The sequence below is a fragment of the Ascaphus truei genome, chromosome 4 (assembly GCF_040206685.1).
Source record: "Ascaphus truei isolate aAscTru1 chromosome 4, aAscTru1.hap1, whole genome shotgun sequence".
Lineage (NCBI taxonomy): Eukaryota > Metazoa > Chordata > Amphibia > Anura > Ascaphidae > Ascaphus > Ascaphus truei.
In genome coordinates this window covers 44,201,139-44,227,449 of record NC_134486.1, presented here as the reverse complement: position 1 = coordinate 44,227,449, position 26,311 = coordinate 44,201,139, and the positions used below count along the sequence as shown (strand labels likewise).

At 43.0% G+C, this 26,311-nt stretch overlaps 1 protein-coding gene across 3 annotated transcripts in view; it reads left to right on the top strand.

The window, feature by feature from the left end:
* RPS6KC1 (ribosomal protein S6 kinase C1) overlaps window positions 1-26,311 on the top strand; it is a 153,720-nt gene that overhangs the window by 64,076 nt on the left and 63,333 nt on the right. For all 3 annotated transcript variants that reach the window (XR_012800890.1, XM_075595641.1, XM_075595643.1), the window contains exon 9: window positions 3,856-3,948. Coding sequence is in view for 2 of the 3 variants with exons in the window: in XM_075595641.1 (XP_075451756.1) it covers window positions 3,856-3,948 (93 nt within the window). In the remaining variant the exon portion in view is untranslated. The remainder of the gene's footprint in view (window positions 1-3,855; window positions 3,949-26,311) is intronic.

Here is a 26,311-nt window from a genome sequence, read left to right as displayed (position 1 = left end):
CTGTCCATGAAACAGCTTTTGAGTCAATTGTCCAATTACTTTTGGTCCCTTGAAAAAGAGGGGGCTACATATTAAAGAGATGTAATTGCTAAACCCTTTCTCCAATTTGGATGTGAATACGCTCAAATTAAAGCTGATAGACTGCACTTTAAGCCCATATTCATTATTTAACTGTAACTTAAATTTATTTTGGTACACAGCCGAAACAACAAAACTTGTATCAGTGTCCAATTATTTCCGGACCTAACCATACATACATACACACATACACACATACACACACACATACATACACACATACACACACACACATACATACACACATACATATACACATACATGCTCAAGATAAGCCGGGGAAGGCCGGTATTTGTGGCCACTGGAAATAACTATTGGAAGATGATGAAGAAAGTTCATTTTATTTGTATATAGATTCTTGTGTATCGTTTCAGTCGAAATAAGATGCTGGGCACAGATTTCTTAGCAGTTTTTACTTTATTCTTCGAGAAGCAAAATAATAAACTAATAAGCTTCAGATATACTGGTCAACTGCAAATATAGACATACAAGCTATGAGAATGTATGTCATTTGTTGTCTCTGATGGTATTGTTCGTTCGTTTTGATGTTCTGACGCATCTACTCTAAAAACAGATTCATATAGTAATTTCTTCATCTACAGATTTACCTGTGCATGGCTTTGTTAGTATGAAGCAATAATGCAATTAAATAATAACATTCTCATCCTTGGAAAGAACTTATCAAAAAGTCTGGGCACAAAGCCTATAACCTTGATGGGCTCCATTTTGTACCCAAAATGCTCTATAAACAAATTCACTTGTTCTAAATTTCCTACAAATAAGCAGAAAAAATGCAAAAATGCATAAAGCATGCATAAAGCAGCGCACTGCCCAGAGAAGTAGGGAAACAGGTGGTAAAAATGTTTTGCCAAACCAACATTACAAAAAGGAGGTGTGGTTCACACAAACGTGTGAGGAGGTGTGGTTCACTCCTACGCGTTTCACACAAACGTGCTTTATTCCTACAAATAAGTAGTTTTCCTTAAATGTGTTTTTCCTCACATTCCACAATCCTTCTACCAAATCAACAGTTCCCCCAAATTATGACAAAATGAAATCTATAAAGATTCCGAATAAAATAAATCCTTTTGATCACCACGGACAAGTCAGTGACCTCAGGTGATCCGTCTCAAGCCGCGACTGTCCCACTTTTTAGAGCAATACAAAATACCCAACATCAAATGAAATCTTCTATTAAATGGAAGAACTGCTCCCGTCTTAAGGGTAGCCTTCCGTACTCTCCAATCCCAGCCGATTGAAGTTCCGAGGGCATGCTCCCTGCTGCAAGGTTCAGTAGATCAAAGAAAAAATGGCGGTGCCCTGCAGAAAAAATGTGTTTATATATGTTTGCATCCATGTCAAATGTAAGAAGCTTGTTTGACTAACAGATTATTCCTCACAGATAGTTTTTTTTTGTGTGCAGGGGAAATGGTGAAAAATGAATGTCCCCCTAAGCTCCTAACTTAAATGGTCAGTTCAATTTAGCATGGCAAAAAAAATCAAACCATTTATTGGTGTAATTGACTTCCTTAGCTTGGCTTCAGTGAGCCTTAAATGACTTAATTACTTAACTTGTTAAAATGAAGAGGTATTGCTTCTGGTCTGAAACTGGATTCAAGCATAATCGGCTATTTATGTTTATCTATTTGACTAATGATGGCATCTTAATTACTTTGCGAACAGAGCTAAGATAACAATTGTGACAGTAGTTAAGAGCCTTTCTAAAGCATTTGTTTACCATGGAAATGTTGAACGTTCAAAACATTTTTTTTTAAATACATATATAGTACCTGTTAGATTAGTTTTAACGTGTCTATCAGAAACATTGAACATGTTTCATTTGTTCAGTTTTGTCAGAACTGCCTCTTAATCTGTTATCCAACTCTTTGCACACAGACTTCTGCTGTGTACAAATTCTGCAATTAATAGTGATAAACAGCTGTGATAAGGAAGTCAGAGATGCAGTAACTGTTAAGAATGGGAAATTGCTTTCACATCATTGTTTACTGATAACCACAATAATTATTAAAGAAAATACACTTAGTATGTAAATGAATGGGCTCACTTGCAAAGTTCTGGTAGCAGTGCTGGGTTTGGCGAGTTGTAGAGTTGCTGTACGTTGTGGTGTGATACCTGTTAACCCTTTGGGTGCCCCAGGACAAAGCCAGTACATCATGGGGTGTGCCACTCCTCTGGCCTCATAACATAGTGGCTACGCGTTCTGCGGTCCCATGGGGCACAGAATACCATCTTTTAATGAAGGGGCATGGAAGAGGGCTCCTCTTACAATTAAATGATGTCATCACTGTGGGACGCGGTCGCGTGACCACGATTTGTCATGGGGGTGGAGGGGCGTGGCACTCTGGTGCTGCGACCTCTCCGGCATCCAAAGGGTTAAAGGTACAATCCCATGTTGCTGTCAAGAAAACAAGCGTATGCAGGGAATGTAACAGTCTAATTGGCTTCCCTAAACATATCCAACGGTGCTAATGACAAATGTTTGGCTGCTTTCATTAAAACAGTAGAATTACATGTTTAATTTCTGAGGTCCCTCTGAATAGGTAAGTGTTAGTCAAGCGTTTCCCTTATCCCCCCACGCTGTCCTTATGAGAGAGGCCATAAAGATAAGCGGCGTGGGAGAGACACGGCACTGGCAGTACAAACTGTGTCTGAACAAAGTGACATCGGGACACTTAACCAGTTAGAGGCCCCTAAGAAATTAAACTGTCCGACCATGTGGGATTTTACCTTTAGTAAACCAGCAAGAAAGCCTTTATATAAGCAATATAAATAGAGACTTAACAAATATGTCAATGTATATTACAAAGTATTAATTCCACAACAGCTTGTGAGTGTCCCTTGCAAGTTCCTATATCCCTTTCCTCTTCGTGGTACTTTTTTATTTGGATTCACTTTCTTCTGTGTACTGTATTCGTTGTACATCACAATTATCTATCTTTATTTTCTTCTTTCCATGCTTTCTTTTTTCTTTCCCCTATTACTTTAATACTTGTCACATGGCACAACATTCTCAGAACCAAAATTACGGTTAAAATTCTATACAGGCATACCCCGCATGAACGTACGCAATGGGACCGGAGCATGTATGTAAAGCGAAAATGTACTTAAAGTGAAGCACTACCTTTCCCCACTTATCGATGCATGTACTGTACTGCAATCGTTATATACGTGCATAACTGATGTAAATAACGCATTTGTAACAGGCTCTATAGTCTCCCTGCTTGCGCACACTTCGGTTTAGGTAGGGAGCCGGTATTGCTGTTCAGGACGTGATGACAGGCGCATGCGTGAGCTGCCATTTGCCTATTGGGCGATATGTACTTACTCGCGAGTGTACTTAAAGTGAGTGTACTTAAAGCGGGGTATGCCTGTATTGCATTTTGTAGCCCACTATAAAGTCACCATCTCTTTCAATAAAAAGATATACTTCCACTCCCAGACTCTAAGTCAACAAACCCAAACAAACATTTTGATTGCCGAGGTTATCACTTAACTAAACATCAAGCATTTTGTGTTTCCCAGAACAAATCCAGTCATATGCAGCTTTTATTATTTTTTGTTTTTGTTTCCTGTCTTTCCTCTTAATTTATTTACTTGCCACTTAATAATTAGAGACACACATAAAACGTCATCTTTCATCTCGGCTCTCTGATTTATGATAAATTTAGTTTCCTTCGGCCTGGCATTTGCTCCAGCAGGCGGCCTTCCTTCAAGTACCACACTGATTGATGTCTCATCTTTGATATCTTCCATTAGCCTCCAGGAGCACTAAGTTCAAGGCCCTCTTGGAACCTAAGGAGTCCTGCCGAGGAACTGAAGGCCTTCAGAGTCCTTGGGGTGATTGACAAGGTAATTCTTCAGCCGCTCTTCAAGAGTTCCCTCATAAATCGACTACATGCTGACATTCTGTCTTTGAAGCTGGAGGATCTTAAGGATATGAAACAAAGGGGGAAAATGACTCAAATGCATCTGCACTTTTAAAATAACAAAAGCAACAGAAGGAAAAAAAAAACAGCCTTTATGTAAGCAATTCGTGTAAGGTCGTGCAAAATATATCTAAGGTAAAGGGCACGGTACATGTTTTGTTGTTGTTCAGCAATGCGGTGCTGGTTGTAAAGAAAGGTTCGTGCAATATAGGGCATTTTCTGAACCTTATTTAATTTGAGGTCACAAGTGGGTCGGTAGTTAAAATATTCCATGATAAAAAAAAAAAAAAAGCCGGTATGGTTTTATATGCCGATAAACGTCAACACAGCAAACAAAGCGCAGAGCATGAACTCTATGTCAAACACCATTATTTCCATGTCATGTCCATTTGTTAGGGAATAGAGAAAAAAAGGTGAGTTGTGTTAGTACTGTAAATGACCGAGAAGCTAAAGTTGCTGAACCATAATAATCGGCTGTTGTGATGTGTACATGATACCTGTAATCTAAGCCCTCTGTGCTTTATTATTGTGTCTTAAAAAGCATATTCTTCTTTCATTATTTCATCGGGTGATGGAAATCAGTTTGCTTCATGTAAGCAATTCGATTTAGCTACTGTACTCCTCCCATGTCTCTGTTTTTATACCCATTGCAAAGTACATCAGAAACTGTCACCTTAAAATTAAAAACAGAAGCACAGGATCGGGTTAATAAGTTACACCTAAAAGGGACCTGCTGAAGTTTAGTTGACCACTTTGAATTCCATAATCTAACACGGTTTTTGTCGATGTTTATTTTGCCCTGAATGGTGATGAATGTATGCGACTTTGAGAGATCACATGAATTTCTTGTCGTCGCTTTACAACTCGCCCACTTTTAGTGAAGGGATTTAAGGCAGATTCTTTAAGCGCTAATACGGCTAGCACACCCGATCAGGCGTTACCTGCCATTAACTTGATGTTAATGCTGGATCGGTTGCTCCAACCCGTACCTGTGTTTGAGGAATCTGCCCCACAGCGCTTTTTAGATGCCCGCCCTAACTGCAACACATGCCTCGCGGATTAAGTTAGAATACCGGGTTATATTCTGTCTTGGGCCATGTTACAATGGGGACTCTTCCTTAGCATCCTCTGTTGATAATCGCATACAGAAAGGTTGGATGCATTCAGCGGTAGATGTTTGTTGCTATGCTGACTATAATGCTGAGAAGTTACTCTTGTTCATTTGACCATCTTCCTAGGGGTAGATCCTCAGAGGTCCGTTTAAATGTTTTATTGTGACGTTGCCCCCGTTTAAAGTATCGATAGTCGCAACGCATATACACAAAGGTGATTAGCGTTACGATGTCCTTGTGTTAACCAGAGAAATATCGGATCTCTAAATTATAATTGACGTCCAGCTTAGCATATTGAAGGCATATGCTAATGAGACGTTAACCTAACATCACATATCCCCAAATTTTCCTTACTGTTGGTGTATGTAAATAACGTTACGATAATTAGGTCACACCCAAACCTGCTGTTACTCCCATCCAGGCCATGATTATCATAGCTTTTATTTCTGGGAATAGCCTACAGAGAAAAGGGGTAGGTCTACCATGATACCCGAGTGATTGTACTGAATGTACACGTGTCATACAAAGACATATATGGATCATATAAATGTCTGAAACACATCGAGATGCATCTGATAATGTGTCATAAAGTTAATGTAATAAACTACTACTACCATATCATTACTTTTTAGTGATTGAAGTGAGGGTAGGCTATTGCCACCATATGGAAGATCAGACAGCATTTCAAAAACCTAATCTAAAGTCAATTGAAACGGTGACAGGGGTAAGAGAATCTCCAATGATTCTCAGAAAATCCACGTCAGTGAGGTTTACCTACTGCATTCAAAGTAAATAACTTGCGCACACAAACACTGAGAAAAAAATGCTCTAATTGTTAACTGTGTAAACACACATCAAAAGAAATATGACAGAAAAACAATATACGAGGTAACAGTGTCCCGGGAACACTGGATCCAGACGGACGCTCAGATGATGCTGAGAAGCAGTTACGGATGCAGTGGAAGATGATGCTGAGAAGCAGTTACGGATGCAGTGGAAGATGATGCTGAGAAGCGGTTACGGATGCAGTGGAAGATGATGCTGAGAAGCAGTTACGGATGCAGTGGAAGATGATACTGAGAAGCAGTTACGGATGCAGTGGAAGATCATGCTGAGAAGCGATTACGGATGCAGTGGAAGATGATTCTGAGAAGCGGTTACGGATGCAGTGGAAGATGATGCTGAGAAGCGGTTACGGATGCAGTGGAAGATGATGCTGAGAAGCGGTTACGGATGCAGTGGAAGATGATGCTGAGAAGCGGTTACGGATGCAGTGGAAGATGATGCTGAGAAGCGGTTACGGATGCAGTGGAAGATGATGCAGAGAAGCAGTTACGGATGCAGTGGAAGATGATGCTGAGAAGCGGTTACGGATGCAGTGGAAGATGATGCTGAGAAGCAGTTACGGATGCAGTGGAAGATGATGCTGAGAAGCGGTTACGGATGCAGTGGAAGATGATGCTGAGAAGCAGTTACGGATGCAGTGGAAGATGATGCTGAGAAGCGGTTACGGATGCAGTGGAAGATGATGCTGAGAAGCAGTTACGGATGCAGTGGAAGATGATGCTGAGAAGCAGTTACGGATGCAGTGGAAGATGATTCTGAGAAGCAGTTACGGATGCAGTGGAAGATGATGCTGAGAAGCAATTACGGATGCAGTGGAAGATGATTCTGAGAAGCGGTTACGGATGCAGTGGAAGATGATGCTGAGAAGCAGTTACGGATGCAGTGGAAGATGATGCTGAGAAGCGGTTAAGGATGCAGTGGAGGATGATTCTGAGAAGCGGTTATGGATGCAGTGGAAGATGATGCTGAGAAGCAGTTACGGATGCAGTGGAAGATGATGCTGAGAAGCGGTTAAGGATGCAGTGGAGGATGATGCTGAGAAGCAGTTACGGATGCAGTGGAAGATGATGCTGAGAAGCAGTTACGGATGCAGTGGAAGATGATTCTGAGAAGCGGTTACGGATGCAGTGGAAGATGATGCTGAGAAGCAGTTACGGATGCAGTGGAAGATGATGCTGAGAAGCGGTTAAGGATGCAGTGGAGGATGATGCTGAAAAGCAGTTACGGATGCAGTGGAAGATGATGCTGAGAAGCAGTTACGGATGCAGTGGAAGATGATGCTGAGAAGCAGTTACGGATGCAGTGGAAGATGATTCTGAGAAGCGGTTACGGATGCAGTGGAAGATGATGCTGAGAAGCAGTTACGGATGCAGTGGAAGATGATGCTGAGAAGCGGTTAAGGATGCAGTGGAGGATGATGCTGAAAAGCAGTTACGGATGCAGTGGAAGATGATGCTGAGAAGCAGTTACGGATGCAGTGGAAGATGATGCTGAGAAGCAGTTACGGATGCAGTGGGAGATGATGCTGAGAAGTGGTTACGGATGCTGTGGAAGATGATGCTGAGAAGCAGTTACGGATGCAGTGGGAGATGATGCTGAGTAGTGGTTACGGATGCAGTGGAAGATGATGCTGAGAAGCAGTTACGGATGCAGTGGAAGATGATGCTGAGAAGCGGTTACGGATGCAGTGGAAGATCATGCTGAGAAGCGATTACGGATGCAGTGGAAGATGATGCTGAGAAGCGGTTACGGATGCAGTGGAAGATGATGCTGAGAAGCAGTTACGGATGCTGTGGAAGATGATGCTGAGAAGCAGTTACGGATGCAGTGGAAGATGATGCTGAGAAGCAATTACGGATGCAGTGGAAGATGATACTGAGAAGCGGTTACGGATGCAGTGGAAGATGATACTGAGAAGCGGTTACGGATGCAGTGGAAGATGATGCTGAGAAGCGGTTACGGATGCAGTGGAAGATGATGCTGAGAAGCAGTTACGGATGCTGTGGAAGATGATGCTGAGAAGCAGTTACGGATGCAGTGGAAGATGATGCTGAGAAGCGGTTACGGATGCAGTGGAAGATGATGCTGAGAAGCGGTTACGGATGCAGTGGGAGATGATGCTGAGTAGTGGTTACGGATGCAGTGGAAGATGATGCTGAGAAGCAATTACGGATGCAGTGGAAGATGATACTGAGAAGCGGTTACGGATGCAGTGGAAGATGATACTGAGAAGCGGTTACGGATGCAGTGGAAGATGATGCTGAGAAGCGGTTACGGATGCAGTGGAAGATGATGCTGAGAAGCGGTTACGGATGCAGTGGAAGATGATGCTGAGAAGCAGTTACGGATGCAGTGGAAGATGATGCTGAGAAGCGGTTACGGATGCAGTGGAAGATGATGCTGAGAAGCGGTTACGGATGCAGTGGAAGATGATGCTGAGAAGCGGTTACGGATGCAGTGGAAGATGATGCTGAGAAGCAGTTACGGATGCAGTGGAAGATGATGCTGAGAAGCGGTTACGGATGCAGTGGAAGATGATGCTGAGAAGCAGTTACGGATGCAGTGGAAGATGATGCTGAGAAGCAGTTATGGATGCAGTGGAAGATGATACTGAGAAGCAGTTACGGATGCGGTGGATTGCTTGTTGCAGCACTTTGATCACCTGGGATTGAGTATCTTGTTTATTTTTTCTTGGATGTGCCAGAGGTCCTGTTTTAGAGAAGTACTGTACCACTGATAGGTGGGAATGGGTTTGAAGAAGGGCCACAGTGCCCGAAAGGTAGACACCCTCTATTGGACACTTTGTTTTCCTATAGCTATCATACTTGTCCTGGCATTCATGATTTGTATTTCTTCAGCATTATTCGTGTTATTGTGGTGTTTTGGGATTGGATGTTCATTTTTTTAGTGTGCGCTGTTTCCCCTTTCTTCCCATTTCGTGGGCGCTGAGATTAGAATGGGGTCTTTGGGACACTGTTTTTCCAGCATTACCTTGTATATTGTTTTTCTGTCATTTTCCTTTTGATGTGCGTTTACACTATTGACGATTAGAGATTTTTTTTCTCATTACTTGTACCTGCAAGTTATTTACTTTGGGTGCTGTGGGTAAACCTCTGTTACATGAGTGGAGGATACGTTTGGCTGACCGAATATGGTGTATAATCTTGACTGTATTAAGTATGGGTGTAAAAAATAATGTTTATACATATTATAACATTAATAAGAAACAAAAGTTGTGCACAAAACTTTTATTCACACACCGTTACTTCACTGTATGCGAAAAATAAAGTCAGAAACAATTAAATGGGAAAATATCAAAACTATTTACAAGAAATCATCTCCTCCTCTTTCGGAACAGAACTGTCGGCCTCATTAGGCCCCCTGGGTAATATCGCCTGTAACGCACGTGGAATTAATTGGAATTAACTTTATAGTTTTGCCAATGTGCATATGCAGTGCAAACAGTTAAAAGGTAACGCATTTCTGTGCTATGAAAATCCCAGTTAATACATCCAACGTAATGATGCTAGTTTGCTGAACGGCCGTTGTTTTTGCTTATCACTAGCTTTGTGGATACTGTTAAACTGAGCAAAACTAATGGATGTTACCCGTTTAGGTAACGTCATGTTAGTAGCCCAGATTTAATGGACCTCTGAGGATTTACCCCTAGTGAGCTACTAATCTCTCATCATCGATTACGTCAGACCATTGTGCCCACTGAGCTAAACTAATTTACATTTGGTACATTACTTTACTGTAATAGCTATAAATTAGAAAATCATGGTTACAAACTACATACAGCTCAACCCCGTTATAACGCGGTACTTGGGGTCCACAACTCCGAGACCGCGTTACAACCGGGGTCGCGTTCAAATTTCACCGGCATCGAGCCTCCTCATTACAGATTTCATTCGCCTCCATTTTGCCGCCTTACCAGTGCTCTCCTCTTCCTGCTGTCCACTTGCTCATCTCTCTGCTCTCTTGCGCCATTGTTTTTTTTCAAACACACACAATTAAACATTAATACATTTTGTACAAAACACATGCAGGGATTGAACTCGGGACCTTCTGATACCAATGCCTTGCCTCTTACCTCTACACCATAGGCTTGGTGTGACAAGACATACACTATAAATATATTTATCCTCTACAACACAGTGCCACAGGGTACATGTCAGTGTTAAATGATAAGTCTATTTCTAGATGTCTATGACATCACACAGCTTCTGTGGTATAGAGATAGAAATCTTAACCAACATAAGAAAGGGTCCTTGGTTCAATTCCTGTATGATATGGTATAATATAATTTAAAATTATTAAGGGTATGTCTTGTCACACCAAGCCTATGGTGTAGAGGTAAGAGGCAAGGCATTGGTATCAGAAGGTCCCGAGTTCAATCACTGCATGTGTTTTGTACAAAATGTATTAATGTTTAATTGTGTGTCTGTGTCTGGTAGACAATAAAGCATTGAATTGAATGTTTGAGAGAAAAAAATGACGGCAAGAGAGCAGAGAGATGAGCACGTGGACAGCAGGAGGAGGAGAGAGATGAGCACGTGGACAGGACTGCTGGAACAGGAGAGCGTAAGGTGGCAAAATGGAGGATTTGAGATGCAGATAAGGCGGCAAAATTGAGGCTTTCAATTCGGGAGCCATGCTCAGGCCGCGTTATAAGCGGATTCGCGTTGTAGTGGATCGCGCTATAACGGGGTTGAGCTGTACTTTGTGATCCCGGACAAGTAATTAAGGGCTATACTTACTAAGTGGCCCTACACCGCAAGCCATTACGGCCCATTCATGATCTTGTGCTTCTGGACATGCCTGATTAGATTATAAGGTGGTTATGGCTGGTATGCAAATTGTGCTTGCAGTGCTGTCGAAGAAATACGTGATTGATTGTGAAAATATAAATATGAGCTTCCGCATTTGAAGTATGGCTTCTTTTACTTTGCAAAGCGGTTAGAAGTAAAGGTAAATCTATAAACAGGTTTCCTCTTCTTTGCTCAGAATGAAGCTGGCTTCCATGACGCCAATCATTAAATCACAATTATTGTCCCCCAACGCATAAATACAGGTTTTCAATAAACTTTTGATTAGAACATACAGGTTTTATTATGAAACGTCACAGGTTTGCCAAATACATACTGGACTCATTTCAAATGCAGTAACTCAAATGAAAAGTTGCAATATTTTTTTTATTTTATTTTTTTGTAAATTATTTGAATTAAAGCTGCAGTTCAAGCTGCCGTTTAAAATAAATAAATAATTCCATTCAATTTGTGCATCAATACAATCTGCACACTAACAAGTAATTAGCTAAGTTGCCGATCAATCCGTTCTCCTGTAATCGATCAGCGAACATTCGGCTCAGGGGTTTCACTAAATTGCTGTCGGTGCTGCAGAAGAGGACCCAAGATGCAAAGTTCTGTGGGGATGATCATGTGACCAGGCAGTCACTAGATACAATTGATGCACTGCTAGAGAGAGGGCAGGGCTCAAAAAAGGGTGTGCCAGAGCCTGTTTCAGAAGAGGAAGGGGATGTAACTTTGTAAATGGTTGCTATAGAAACAAAAAATGCTTGCTACATTATGATACATAAAAAATGTCTTTTACATTTTTTTTCTCATAGTAGAGAACTGCTTTATTTAAAAAAAAAAAACACACATAGAAAACTGCTTGAACTGCAGCTTTTAAAATGTAACCAAAGCAATCTACAGATTGCAAGAGGAAACGTAATTGTTCTCAGTTGATTTTTTTTTAATGCTTGGTTTCTAATATTTTCACTTTGAGTTTCACTCTTGGCGAAGTGGTCATTCTCTGAGTCTTTATGTATTAACATGTTATTGGCAAATTAGTAAAGCTTTTTCAAAACCACCACTTTTCGAATTTAGCTAAGTAAAAGCTTAGTGGTTCATGCATACTGTTTTCCTGCTGTGTTGCTTGGGAAATTGGTTGTAAAGAAGCAGCAGCCGATACTTGACCACCTCTTTAAACATGAACATGATGCATATTAAACAAATCAGCATGGCTACAAACTTCTAAATCTTATCTAATTTTTCTTCTACTCGGAAAATACAAACTACCCAAAAAGTCCTACAAAAACAAAACTGTTCCGTGGCACTTTCCAAACGCGATCAGAAAACCGTTCTATTTGGCAGAAAGGCTATAAGCCAGTGGTGCGCCGTTGCTTGCCTAGAGGGGCGCCGCGATTATCCCTCCCCACCATCCCTCCGATTATCCCTCCCCACCATCCCTCCTTAATGCCGGCCAGGGCCGCAGGGGATTGGCTGCAGGTCAGAGTATGCCGGGGCGGGGCTTCCGCTTTGTGCAGAGCACACGGTGAGTGTGTGTGTCTGCCTTCCCGCTCCTGGCTCCTCTGTCTGCTGGTGGCTGCGTGGTGTCCCGTCTCCTTCTGCCCGGGTGATAGGAGAAGGTAGCGGGGGTGCTTGGGGGAGTGAGTTGTACATTTGCCTGCCCTGGACGAATCTCCTGCCTTTCCTCCCCCTCCCCTCCTCCCCCCCCCCTCCTCCCCCCAGTCACTCACATCCGTCACTGCCTCTGCTCTCCACTGCTCTCCAATGTGTGTTTATCTGTGTGTGTGTGTATCTGTGTGTGTATCTGTGTATCGGAGTTTTACATTTGCCTGTCCTGGAAGGATCTCCTGCCTTTCCTCCTCCCCCCCCTCCTCCCCCTGTCCCCCTTCCCTCTCCCCCCCTCCTCCTCCCTCCTCGCCCCTCCCTTCCTCCTCCTCGCCCCTCCCTCCTCCCTCCCTCCTCCTCGCCCCTCCCTCCTCCCTCCCTCCTCCTCGCCCCTCCCTCCCTCCTCCTCGCCCCTCCTCCCTCCCTCTTCGCCCCTCCTCCCTCCCTCCTTGCCCCTCCTCGCCCCTCCTCCCTCCCTCCTCCCCCCTCCTCCCTCCCTCCTCCCTCCCTCCTCCCTCCCTCCTCGCCCCTCCCTCCTCCTCGCCCCTCCCTCCTCCTCGCCCCTCCCTCCTCCTCGCCCCTCTCTCCCTCCTCCTCGCCCCTCCCTCCCTCCTCCTCGCCCCTCCCTCCTCCTCGCCCCTCCCTCCCCCCTCCCTCCTCCCTCCTCCCCTCTTCCTCCCCCCATCTCCCTCCTCCCTCTCCCCCCCTCCTCCTTCCTCCTCGCCCCTCCCTCCCTCCTCCTCGCCCCTCCCTCCCTCCTCCTCCCCCCTCCCCCCCCTCCTCCCCCCTCCCTCCTCCTCCCCCCTCCCTCCTCCTCCCCCTTCCCCCCCCCTCCCGAGTAGGGAACCGCGGGTGCGTGCATGCTCTATAAGGAGAGCGGGAGCTGAGATGCGGCAGGTAAGGAGGGAGCACACCGCAGGGGGCGTGTTCCCCGATTCCTTACAGAGCGTGTGTGTGTCTGAGAGAGAGTGTGTGTCTGAGAGAGAGTGTGTGTCTGAGAGAGAGTGTGTGTCTGAGTGTGGGAAAGTCTGTGTCTGAGAGTGGGAGAGTCTGTCTGAGAGTCTGTGTCTGAGAGTGTGTGTGGGAGAGTGTGTGTCTGAGAGTGTGTGTGGGAGAGTCTGTGTCTGAGGGTGTGGGAGAGTCTGTCTGAGAGTGTGGGAGAGTCTGTGTCTGAGAGTGTGGGAGAGTGTGTGCTTGAGAGACACCAACTGTGCACTGCAACTGTTAGGTATGTATATACAACTTTGTTTTTACTTTGGGCGCCGTGGAAAAATCCTCATCGCCTTGGGGAGCCTTGAACCGAAAAAGTTTGGGAACCACTGCTATAAGCTTTTCGTGTGAGCAATAGGTGCAGGAGAAACACAATCACACAGGCAGAGGCATATTGAGGTTCTCTGTTCATAATTGTATTAACAAGAAGTAGATTTGGGTTCTGGAAGTGTATGGCAATATACAGTATTAGTTTTCACACTGACATTTTTCTGCGGGAACATTACATTTGCTCTTAAAACCACCATTGTGGCATCATACTGCTTTCTCACTCATACTGTAGTTCATCAAGTAATGTCCCTTGTGACCTTGGCTGGTTGTTTTATAAGGTGACAAATGGCTCACCATGCTCTCTTTTTCTGTGGGCTTGCCTGTTGCCTGCCTCCGGGTCTGCGCCTCCCCTTATGCTGACTTCTCCGATATTCCTTCCATCTCGTGTCTCAGGGCTTTGATGCATATGTTCTGAAGGTGGCCACAGTGACTTTGGGTGGCAGCAGATGGTAAACCTTCAGGCTGCCACCGGCTATACTGGTGTTTAGTTGGAAAGTTAACGTTTGATGATGGATCAGCAGTGCATATGAAAGGATTTGACAACAGAAATATTTTTTTAATGAAAAAAAAAATTAGCATAGTAAACATTTTGTAATTTGGATGCATTAAAAATATTCTGAAATTAACTTTTTTTTTTTTTAAAGCCACTATTCAGTTCAGTTTCTATAGTTAGTCACTTGCATTCATTTCACATTTTTTCTAGTTATGGGCATGATTTACTATATTATTATTAGTAGTTTTATCCAAACGTAAACATCTTGTAATCAAAAATTGGTACACAACCTCGCTCATTAAATAGTCATTTGTAAAAACCCCACGTTCTGAGCACTTTTAGGTATCTAAGACACCTTTAAATTTAGTAGCACGAGATACAGTAACTATTAAGAATAAATTATAATATTAAACCAGCTTATTGTGTATAAGTATGTTAAATGTCAACCGGAGTAATTCCCCACTGTACTACGCTGCAGAATAGGTTGGTGCTTTACAAATAAATGCTAATAATAATCTGAAGTTGAGAAGTTATTTGCATATGAAAGTCATAGGCTGCCAGACTTGAAATAAAACTTTGAATTGGATTGGTTAAGTATAGCTGTGTATTTTTACATTTCCATAACTTCGTCGATTTTAGAGCTGGCGTTGGAAATGTCAGCTTGCAGCAAAGATATTGGAGGCATTCAGCTGGCTATTTAAAGTGTCTGTAGATTACACTTACTATCCCTGAAGAAGTTGCCATGTTGTGACGAAATGCATTGGGCTACGGCATCATCACGCAACGAGCTAGACGAGGCCGTGTCCTGCTCTGTGTGGTTGTAGGCCGGGAGATTTGAACTCTCCTGATGCTAAGGATTTTCCTTCCTCTTGGGACTCTGCTGGAATGAGTTCACGTTGAACCTGCTGTGAAATTGTCTTTCATCCACATCATCTGCGGGATTGCCCACTGGTGACTATATAACAAAATTGCTTTTAAAATCAATTAATTATGATATGATTACAAATTGCTCTGTGATGCCTTGCCTAATTAAACCATGGGTTGGGAGCCTAAAGTCACACTCCCTGATGACGTCACCATGTTTGATGCCGAAATGCGTCGGGACATGTGACTTTGTTTCTAGCAACTAGGCTTGTCATCACACATCCTTGATGAGTTGCCACAGTGTAGCTACGCACGCAGCCTGTACAGTGTATTATTACTGACAACATTGGGACACTTCCAGCAATGGTCCGGCTTCCCTATCTATTCCAGATGGTTCAACACTCACAGCTGAAATGATTATATTCTGTAGTTCTGAGTCCACATTTCTATGTATGTATGTATGTAGATATATATATATAGACATACATACATACAATAAAGAATATCGCTTTTGAGCACATTCACATGTCTTAGACAGGTCTGCAACCCTGACTTTCAACCATTATCACCTCGCATAAAGTGCTTCCACTGCAGCAAGGGATTCTGGGAAATGACAAGCAAATGAGCACACAATGTCACCTTTTGGATTTCCTATCCACCAGCCTTAGTGACTGTGAATCTGTGGAGCGAATCATATCCACACTATGTATGTTATAAATCTGACAGAAATCTGCCTACTATCCTGGGACTATGTCACAATAATACATATACATACATGTATACATGTATATAGACACACACACACACACACACACACACACACATTCACACTGCGTGTGTGTGTGTGTATGTACAGGTGCTCCTCACTATCCGGCGTTCCGTTAAACGTCGAATGGATTATCCAACGCGTCACAATGCATTCCGCCGAACGCATTATCTGATGCAGATTAACATTGGATTCGGCGGTTTGTGGGTCAGATAACCGAGGACCGCCTGTATACGTGTATTTATACACAATTCATTTAAAGTTAAGCAAATTAAGACTTTCAATAATAAATCCAAATCCCCCATGGAATTTAAATTTGGTCTTGCAAGCATTACGAAGATCCCATTTTGAACCACTACAGGCGATATCTATCAAATGTTTAACATTAAAAACATTTTTCTCGTGGCTATCGCTTCAGCAAGACTGTCGTGCGACCCTCATTTTTGCATTTGTCAGCAGGATAAGGTTGCCCTCAGGACAACACTGCCTTTTTATGCAAACGTGGTTTTATCATTTCATATTAATGAAGAAATAGTAGTATTACTTCCTTCTGCCTAAATCCCAAGAATGAGAACAGTGTTTACACTCTCCCTAGATGTTGTTGGGGTTCTCAAAGCCTACGTTGACAGAATCAGAAAGGAAGGAGAGTCCTTTAGAAGATCCAGAAATGTACTGTATGCATTCTTTTTGCCGGTCAACAAAAGGGTAAAACAGCAACAAAGATGGCAATAGCCAGATGTATCAAGAGCTTAATTGAAAAAGCACATAGGGCATCTGGAAGCTCACCACCAAATGTATTAAAGTCTCATTCCACCAGAGGAATGGCAAAGTTATGGGCTATGAAACAACATGCGTCTGCATAACAAATTTGCAAAGCCACAACCTGGTCATCCTTTCTCACGTTAACAAAACACGATCAAGTAGATGTATCGGCATCTGCTGAGGCTTCGTTTGGAATGAAAATCCTCCAGGCAGCGTTACCACTATAATTTGCCCGACCCAATTTAACGGCGGAACTGCTTTGGGATCTTCTCTCATGTCATGTGCTGACATGAAGGGTTCGGAAGAGAAAATGGCAATTGTATCCCCTGAACTGGGAATACTTCAAAGTTGGCTCATTGGGACCCCCAACTTCCAAAGACCGTCCCCAAAAGAAAAATCCTGAGATATGCGGAGGGTTTTGTGCCATGTTCTGACCCCGAAAAATCACAAATATGGCCACCGGGACACCAATAGAAAGTCACAACTTTATCCCAATCACATTGCAACCTTCTATTGGCCACCCGAGTGAGTCTTTACCTTTTTGGTGGTGAATACAGCTATTATTTCAGGAAACTGAGGGGGGGAGGGGTAGGGGGGGTGGGTGCACCATAGGTTGGGGGGGATTGTGAATCGGCTCAGGGAGGCCCTTCAGTTCAGGTTATTATAATGGCAAAAATCTGAACAGCATGGATTGCTGCTTGAAGACGTCAGTATGTGTTGCTGACGAGTCCAGCAGCATCTCTGTGGTATGAGTAATGTAGATGTCTTTGGGAAAAGGAGCACCGACAATAGATGGGGAAAAAATTAATAAAATAACAAAGGCTTCTGATAGCCTCTAATTGTGAAATTCAATAGCCTCTTAGAGTGGGCACTTCAGTGTTTTTATCCCTCACCATTGGATCAGGGAATTTGCTATTCAGTTTTTCATTGTGTGGTAGGGACTATAGAGCAGATGATGCTATCGGAAAAGGTGCAGGTTGTCAGAGGCGGCCATTCTGTATAACACTATAGACAGAAGTAGCAGTCATGTCTCCTTTTGTACTGTATGCTAATACACCGCTGCTAAACTGCTGAAAAAATCATCAAGGAGGAGGAATATATTAATTGTATTCATGCAGTAAGGTGTTCTATCGAAGGTAATTATTTCCTAATCATTATTTGTTATCCTGTAGTATGTTTTATCACAAAACAGAAGATGGGTTTAATAGGAGCCTTTCACTGGCAGGACAATTGGACCAAATTAGCACAGAATTAGATTTCTGTCTTTCTAGATTGCAGAACAAACCAATGAGCGTTTTTTAATTTATTTATTTTTTCCCCCTGGCAAATTGCTGCACTCTTCTCTGGAAATGAACAATTCCTATCCGAGGGGTTATCAGAGCTATTCCACTGTCCTTTTATTCCGACGGCTTCATTAGTGATTGGCCTTCAGTCAGCAACAACAACAAAAAAGAATATTTGGCTCCTTATGATGTTTTGTGAATGGAGCGATCATATTTGTACAGAGCCCCAGAATTGTTCATTAAGAAATTACTTAAACCGAGTGTGATGCATGTAAATGCAGAGTTCTCCAGATGTTCAGAGGCGAGGCTCCCCTTTATGCAAGGCCATATTTCCAATCATCGCTAAAGTCTTTGTTAGCAAGAGTACTGACTTCTAAACCTCTTCACTGCTGGAAGGGGGTGGTTGGTTTTTGAACCCGTGACTGGATTGCTGGAATCCTACAATATAATGTAATGTTCGGGCAGCATATTAGGTGAAGAAAAATAAAAGGCGGGGAGGTAGAGCACAGCAAAAAGACGTTAAGGGCTGGAGGCAAAAATAAAATTGGTTATTTAATAGGCATAATAGCCACAAAAATCGGACACAAGTAGATTACTCTGACGCTTTTCTCGCTGTGGAGGCGCTTTATCAAAGAGTAAGATGTGTTTTATGGTAGGTGCGGGTGCGCGCACCTGTGCGAACGCGTGTGCACATGACACACACTTTTTGTGTGTATGGTGGTCCGTGCTGCCGGGAGCGTCAGGTTGTGTGTGTGTGTGTGTGTGTGTGTGTGTGTGTGTGTGTGTGTGTGTGTGTGTGTGTGTGTGTGTGTGTAATTTATTATATATTTTTAAAATTGAAAAAAAAAAAAAAGACACGTTGGTAATAGAATAAAATATTTATTGACATTGTACACACACACCGGCGGTAGCGGCGCGAAAACGTACTTTTTGAGTCTTCCCCGCTATTGCCCGGCTCCGCGGCCCTAGCATACAATGGCTGGCTAACCACAGCCAACTATAAGTGCCGCCCGCGAGGCGCAGCAAGAGCGCCCCCACTATATTACGGGCCAAGCTCACATTCTAGTAATCACTGTTTAAATAGCTATCAACAAACGGTTAACGCCCTGAAATGTCTAATCATATTAATGATGTCCATACAGGTGCATAGGGACGGAAGCCTGAAGACAGTCAAGCGATACAAATAGCCACTACAACAGGAATAACAACAAATCTAAAACTGCTTTGTTGGTGGGCATCCGTGTCAGCCACACTAACAAGTAGTATAGGCAAAACAAGTATAGATCCCAAGTATAGAGACATGGGGTGCGCAAACTGGATGGCGTGCCCCCCAGGGAGGCACGGTGGCTACAGAGGTCCTACGCTCTCTCCCAAGGCATTTAAATTAAATGCCGGTTGACCGCGCAAGGCCTCTGTAACTTCTCCTACCTAATCTTCGGCGACGCGTCGCAATGGTAACCTGGCGTCAAGTGACGTCGCATTGCCATGGCAACACGACGTCGCATCACCCCGCGTCGTCGGGGGGGAGATAGCGAGCAGGGGAGGAGAGCAGGCAAAGGGGGGGGGGGGGCGCAGCTTTGCGCACCCCTGGTCTAGACTATAAAACTTGAGCTAGAGAAGGAATAGCTTAGTGGTAAGAGCACTACCTTTAAAGTAAGTAAACCCAGTTAAATCTCTGTGTCACCTCTGCTTGTGATCTTGGGTAAGTCATGTTGTTTTCCTGTGCCTTAGGCACCAAAATTGAATTGTAAGCTGTTCAGGCCAGGGATTCCCTTACAAGTACAGCGTTGCTTAGATTGGCAGAAGTATTTTGGAAAAACACTATAATAATAATAATAATTTACTTGGCTATTAAACACACTTAAACAGACTAATGTTATGAAAGGGCTGTTAGATGACTGAGTGCTTTCATTTTGTAGCAGCTCTTATATATGTAAGTGACTGCACCAATAGCAGGAGCCATATACATAATAATGCGTTTAAGTGGCCAAAAGCGGTGTTCCTTAACGGACTTGCTGTACCCCAAAGGCCTGGGCAAACACTACTACATCTTTAAAGGTACATCTTTTTACAATACAACCTCACATGCTTGAGCTTTCTTCAGCAGCAAATGAGTTAAAAGCAACACCGTAAATGTCTCTGAGAGCTGCGAGTTGAAGGTGCTTCACTTAAAGACCATTGTTAACTATACATTATTGCCAAACAGATGGGAAGCGTTCACCAGCCTGATGTTTTTTGGTCTAATTATATTATCACCAGTCCTGTATGGCTCAGTGGAAGAGGTGTATCCAGAGGCCAATTTATAATCATTTAGGCAACACCTGTTTGGGAAAAACTGACAGTCAAAGGGCACATTTAAAAAATAAATAAAAAAAATCACATATGTTCTTGTATTTATTACTTCAATGTGAACAGTATCCAGCTGCAAACATACTGGGGAGCGTGATATATAAATGTAATGAATGATGCTGCTTGTGAAGTGTCGACTTAAAAATAGGAATTATTGTCGTACAGGTTTTTCATACAATTACATTATGTTGGAAATGATTCTATTTTCATTGAGAAAACTATGATATGAAACATCCATTTGTTTGTTTTTAACCCTGACGATGTTAATGATGTGTTTGCATGCTTTTGAGGAGCTGTGGAAAAGCAAATATCAAGTCAAATGAATATACCCTTTCTATATGAGAAACGAGGGATCACGTGTGACATTGCATGTATCAGAGAATTGAGATTCTTCCCCAAGCCCTCTTCTGAAACCGCATAACGCTGATTTTTTGTAATCCCATTGATGTTGAAAGTGTGGAGGGGAGATTGAATATGAAGCATCCATTACTACTTAAAAACAACAGTTTGTTTAAGTACAATGTGTTTCTCTAAAAAGGAGCATGCTGTAACACAAGGGCGCGCAAACTTTTTTGCTGCGCCCCCCTGTGCCTGCTCTCCTCCTTGCTGCACCCTCCCCTGCTTACCTCGCGCGACGTCACATGACCCCGCTGCGTCATTTGACGCCGTGTTGCCATGTTAAGGCGTCCTGGAGCCGGCTGAATCACGGTAAGTAGAGGTTGCAGAGGCCTCGCACGGTCCCCCGGCATTTTATTTAAATGCATTGGGGGAGGACACGGGACCTCTGCAACCGTGCGTGTCCCCCCCTTATCCCCCCCCATAAAAAACAATCTCGCGCCCCCCCCCCCCCCCGTTTGCGCACTGTTGCTGTAACGTACAACTATACCAAGCATGACCGCATCGTTCTAAAAGCTTCTCTGCTTGTAGAAGAGACATCCAGAATATCGTAATGACCACAGCTGCCTTACAGCAACTATTAAAAAAACAAATGTTGGCCTTTCGCTCGCTCTAAAAAATGTGGGGGGGTGGGTTCCTGATGTAATGACTTAACATTTTCACTTCACCTAGATCACATGCTTTTTTTAAAGACTCCTATCTATATCTGTATGGGAGAAATATTTATTTTAAATATTTGTGAGGGGGACTCTTTTGTTTTTTTTTTAAAATAACGAATTTACAACGCAGACCTTTGGAATTGGCTCTGAACGCTTAAAAGAAGCACCATGTATATCTCATGATATTTTCTGTTTTTTAAACTTTCCATCCTAAACTTGTTGAGACATTAAACATATATTTAGCCAGGAAACGGAAATTATAGGTGCAGTTATTTTTTGGAACATATATTGGAAAATACTTTCTTCTCTTGTGAACGGTTGTTTCATAATTTGCATGTTTAGTAGCTGTGCACATTTGTAAACTGAAAGCTTACTGTGAAAATACAATACAAACAGTGCTGCTTTTATCACGAGTAATGGGCTTATGCTATCAATCTAGAAACAAATGTTTGGGCCTTTCTGTAGTTACAGTGATCAGGGCTTGCGGTGATTTTGAAGATCAGAATGTCTGCCATTTTTATTAGTCCCTTATTTAAAAAAACTATTTTCAGATATATATATATATATATATATATATATATATATATATATATATATATATATATATATATATATATATATATATATACAGTATGCCAACTACTAAATAATTTGGCTATAACGTACGTGATCAGGAAAAAAAAGAAAGTGTTTATGCAAAAAAACAAACCAAAAAATGACTACGTTTATGGAACTGCACCTTTTACACTTTGCTGCTGTTGCTCCAGAAATTGTTGGTGTTATCTCACATTTAGTCATTGTCTTGTACAGTATGTTTTGTTACATTTTGATTTCCTTTGGCGCTGTACAGCATCTCCCTACTTTTGATACATTAGCATCCCTACTTGGGTCTCTTTTTTGCTATGAAAATCAAATCACCATTGGTGAGCGCAAGCACAAGGATTTCTAATTGGTCTACAGATTGTCTACTCAAGGGGAGGCCAACTCCAGTCCTCAAGGGCCACCAACAGGTCAGGTTGTAAGGATATCCCTGCTTCAGCAAAGGTGGCTCAATCAGTGGCTCAGTCAACAAGTTGTCTAGTCTAGTGATGTACGGAGTACCCGGAAATTACCCGGTACCCGGCTTACCCGGCGCTTTTTCAGCTACCCGGACATTACCCGGACCCGGCAACAGAAGTGGAACCGGCTGTGAGTAATGTCAGAGTAGCTGAAAATACATCATCACTTACCTGCAGCTGGCGACGGAAGGTGAGGAAGACCGGTGAGGAAGACTGCGGCGACGCCTAGGAGCAGCAGCAGAAGTCCTGATGGTGGTGACGGCAACAGAAGTCCCTGCAGGCAAGTGCCGGCCGGGTAACCGGGTACCCTGCTGGGTAGAACAATTGATTTTGCCCAGGTACTCGTTACCCAGTTAAAAAAAAAAATTAGGACCCTGTACAACACTACTCCTTCAAATCCAAGATGACCCTTATGCGTTTCAGTACAAGTAAACAGCTGGTATATTCCCCAATGATCTGTTTGTCCTTTGGTTTGTAACCAACAGTCTCAGCTTTAGCCCAAGATCCACAGCAGAATGCCCATGACTATTGCATCCTCCAATGTTGGACAGCAGATGAGACACTAATAAATGTGATTACACAATGTGGGAACTGTATCAAGAAATCCTGAGCTCTAATACAGCAAACTGCATCCTAAACCAGATTTGAAGATACATTGGCTTTTGTGCTGCCAGAGGGATTTGGAGTGCATTGCAGAAAAGAGGTTGACCTCCAAAGATTAACACTAGATACGATGGTACACAAACTTTGCCGAGTCTGAATATTTTAGTGGTTTTAGTCTGGTGTTTCCTCTTTATTGAAATATTAAGCACAACTAGAAAAAAACATATTGGCAACAAAAGAAAGGGGCAACCGTGGAGTGAGAAATAAGAAAAGAGATTGTGATAAAAAATAGGAAATGTAGTCTGGTGAAGTGTTTATCTATCCTTTGCTTTGCTGTTTGATTGCAGGATGAAAGCCTCTCCAATGATCTTACAGGTACTGCGATTACAGCCTCTCATGCACGTTGCTCCAACAAATTTTCTGATTTCATTCTCCCATCTTACTTTTGGTCGTTGTCTTGGTCTTTTAACTTCCTTTGGAATTCAGTCGAGTACCATCCATCACCATTTCTGCGCTGCACCCCCCGCCTGCTCTCCCCGTGTCGCGCCCTCCTTACCTTTTAATCCCGTGTCAAATGATCCTGCAGGGTCATGTCACGTCGCCAGCTGACGCAGCATTGCCATGACGACGTGCCGTCCAAAGCCAGCTGAATTCAGGTAAGTGAGCTACAGAGGCCTCGCGCTGAAGAGCACGGGGCTTCAGTAACCACCACACCCCCCCCCCCCCAAAAAAAATGGGCTAGCCCCCCAGTTTGCGCACCCCTGTTCTAGGATATATCTCCCTTCAAGCACTTCACCTTTGCCTTTATCACTACCGTATTTCCTCGATTGTAAGACGCACCATCGATTTAGCACTTACAATCAAGAAGGGAAAAAAAAGTGTTATTTGACACCCTGCATCTCACTTACCAGGTTTACAGGCGGCGGCAGCAGCAGCAGGAGAGGTATGTCAGCGGAGGAAAGAAGTTGGCGGGAGCAGGAAAGGTCTGTCAGCGTAGGAATGCAGTGTGCGGTGGCGGCAGGAGAGATCTGTGTTCATGGAGGAATGCAGCGACGGCAGGAGAAGAACATCAGACCTGAGCAAGAGACGCGCGGCATAGGAGAACGGCTGGGGAGGAGCGTGCTGTAACACCGGAAGTCAGACACCGGTTCCGGCCGCGCTTCTCCCGCTCTGGTCTGAGGTCTGATGTTCTGATCTTCTCCTGCCGTCACCGCCCCTCCACCGCCTTAACTGCTTTCCTCGAACACGGACCTCTCCTGCCGCCGCCGCACACTTCATTCCTCCGCTGACGGAGCTCTCCTGCCGCCGGCGCACACTTCATTCCTCCGCTGACGGACCTCTCCTGCCGCCGGCGCACACTTCATTCCTCCGCTGACGGACCTCTCCTGCCGCCGGCGCACACTTCATTCCTCCGCTGATGGACCTCTCCTGCTACCGCCTGTAAACCTGGTAAGTGAGATGGAGGGGGTCAAATAACACTTTAAATTTTTTTTTTTAAATACATCGATTCTAAGACGCACCCCGATTTCAGACTTGAAAATTAGACACACACACACCCGTGAAGTGCTTGAAGGGAGGTATTTAGGACCCAGCACCTTCAAAAAGCAGTTCAAGCAACGCCATACCCCTGCTGTTTGCCAGGAAAAGAGACAGACACCCGACAAACTACAAGTGCTGCTGCTTACACAGGTACAGTACAGGGCTCTGTGTTGGTAAAGAGCTTAGCTCTCCAGTTTGTACATGGTACTTAACATAGTGTTCGTTAGTGCGTCATAGAGGAGTTGGGTGTTTTGTTCTTGTTTCTATCAAATTAAAAAGAAGCGCAGGCTCCATAGCATATAACGAGAGAAATCGCTAATCTGGGAGTCATCAACAGGAGTGGAGGGGTCCAAGATAGGGTGGGTGCACCTGAGTACTGCACATGGCAACCTGCAGCTCCTACCACGAGCGGACGTGGCCCCACAGCATCTTACAGGTACCTCAGTTTGGTCTCCCACATCAGTATAAGTGGATCGGCTGTATAGAAAATTAGTCGATTGAAACTTCTGAAGACACAGGACCTCCTCGCACACCCCCGCACGTGACGACGTCACCATGTCTCTATGCGTCAAGTCACGTGACTTCATCGCTCCCCTGAAGTCACGTGCTCTTCTTTTTGTTTTTTGTTCTTCGGTATTTCAGTGGGTGGCTACACCACTTTTAGAAGCTGCAAAGTGCTCCAAAGGATCTGTTTGATTGGAACTTTATCCGTCTCTCTGAACCATCTTGTGGAACTGGTTGGACATTTCCTTATTGGATTTCATGTGACACTTTATTCACTTGTATTTAATTTTATGGTTGTTCATATTACTGATTATTAGTTCAACCCACTAATTGTGCACATTTAGTTATTGTAGCAATATATATAGATACTGTGTGTGTGTAATATATATATATATATATATATATTTATATATTATAGATATATATATTATAGATATATATATTATAGATATAATACACTGTATTATTTGCATATTCAGTCACTTATATTTAATTCTAACTACCTAGCGCTAGCTACTCTGTGTGTTTTTTGTGTAAAAAAAAAATATATATATATATATATATATATATATATATATATATACACACACACTGTATATACAAATGTCACAGAAATACAGTTGAGATTGTGTACAAAGCCAAACATGAAGGATTTGTCATTTTTCCCTAATTACAGGTACAAGTATAACAACATTTTGAGAGCAACTTGCCATCTTTGTGCAAATCACTTCTATATTGGAATAATAACATGTATATGATTGTGTACAGTGAATATACTTATCTGTAATTACACCAATAATATAGGAGTGTGTATAGATCAGGCTGTATTATCGAACAAGAGACAGGGGGTGCCCAATGCTACATCCCATTGACAAAACATATATGATGAAAAGTATAAAGTAAAATACTTCAATAATAATATTAAATACTTGGCTATTTAGTTAAACCCTTTGGCCAAAGCGTCATAACCCTGCATACCAACATCAAGGTATAACCAAATTAATGCAGGTCCTACACTACACTACATTGTGAACCCTTCCTTTTACCTCTGTAAGAGGGGAAGAACCATTATAGGTCTTGTTCCTGCATATACTTTTCATCATATATGTTTTGTCAATGGGATGTAGCATTGGGCACCCCCTGTCTCTTGTTGTATGCAATTGCCACGCTCAGTAGCTCTCTTGTTGACATAAATATATATTGATCATGTGGTGGGTGTGGGAGTTTGAGCTAGCTGGGAATGTGTGTTAATGTATTATCGAACAACCGGTGACCATTTCTTTCACACAATTTCAGAAGTGAGACCAAATTGC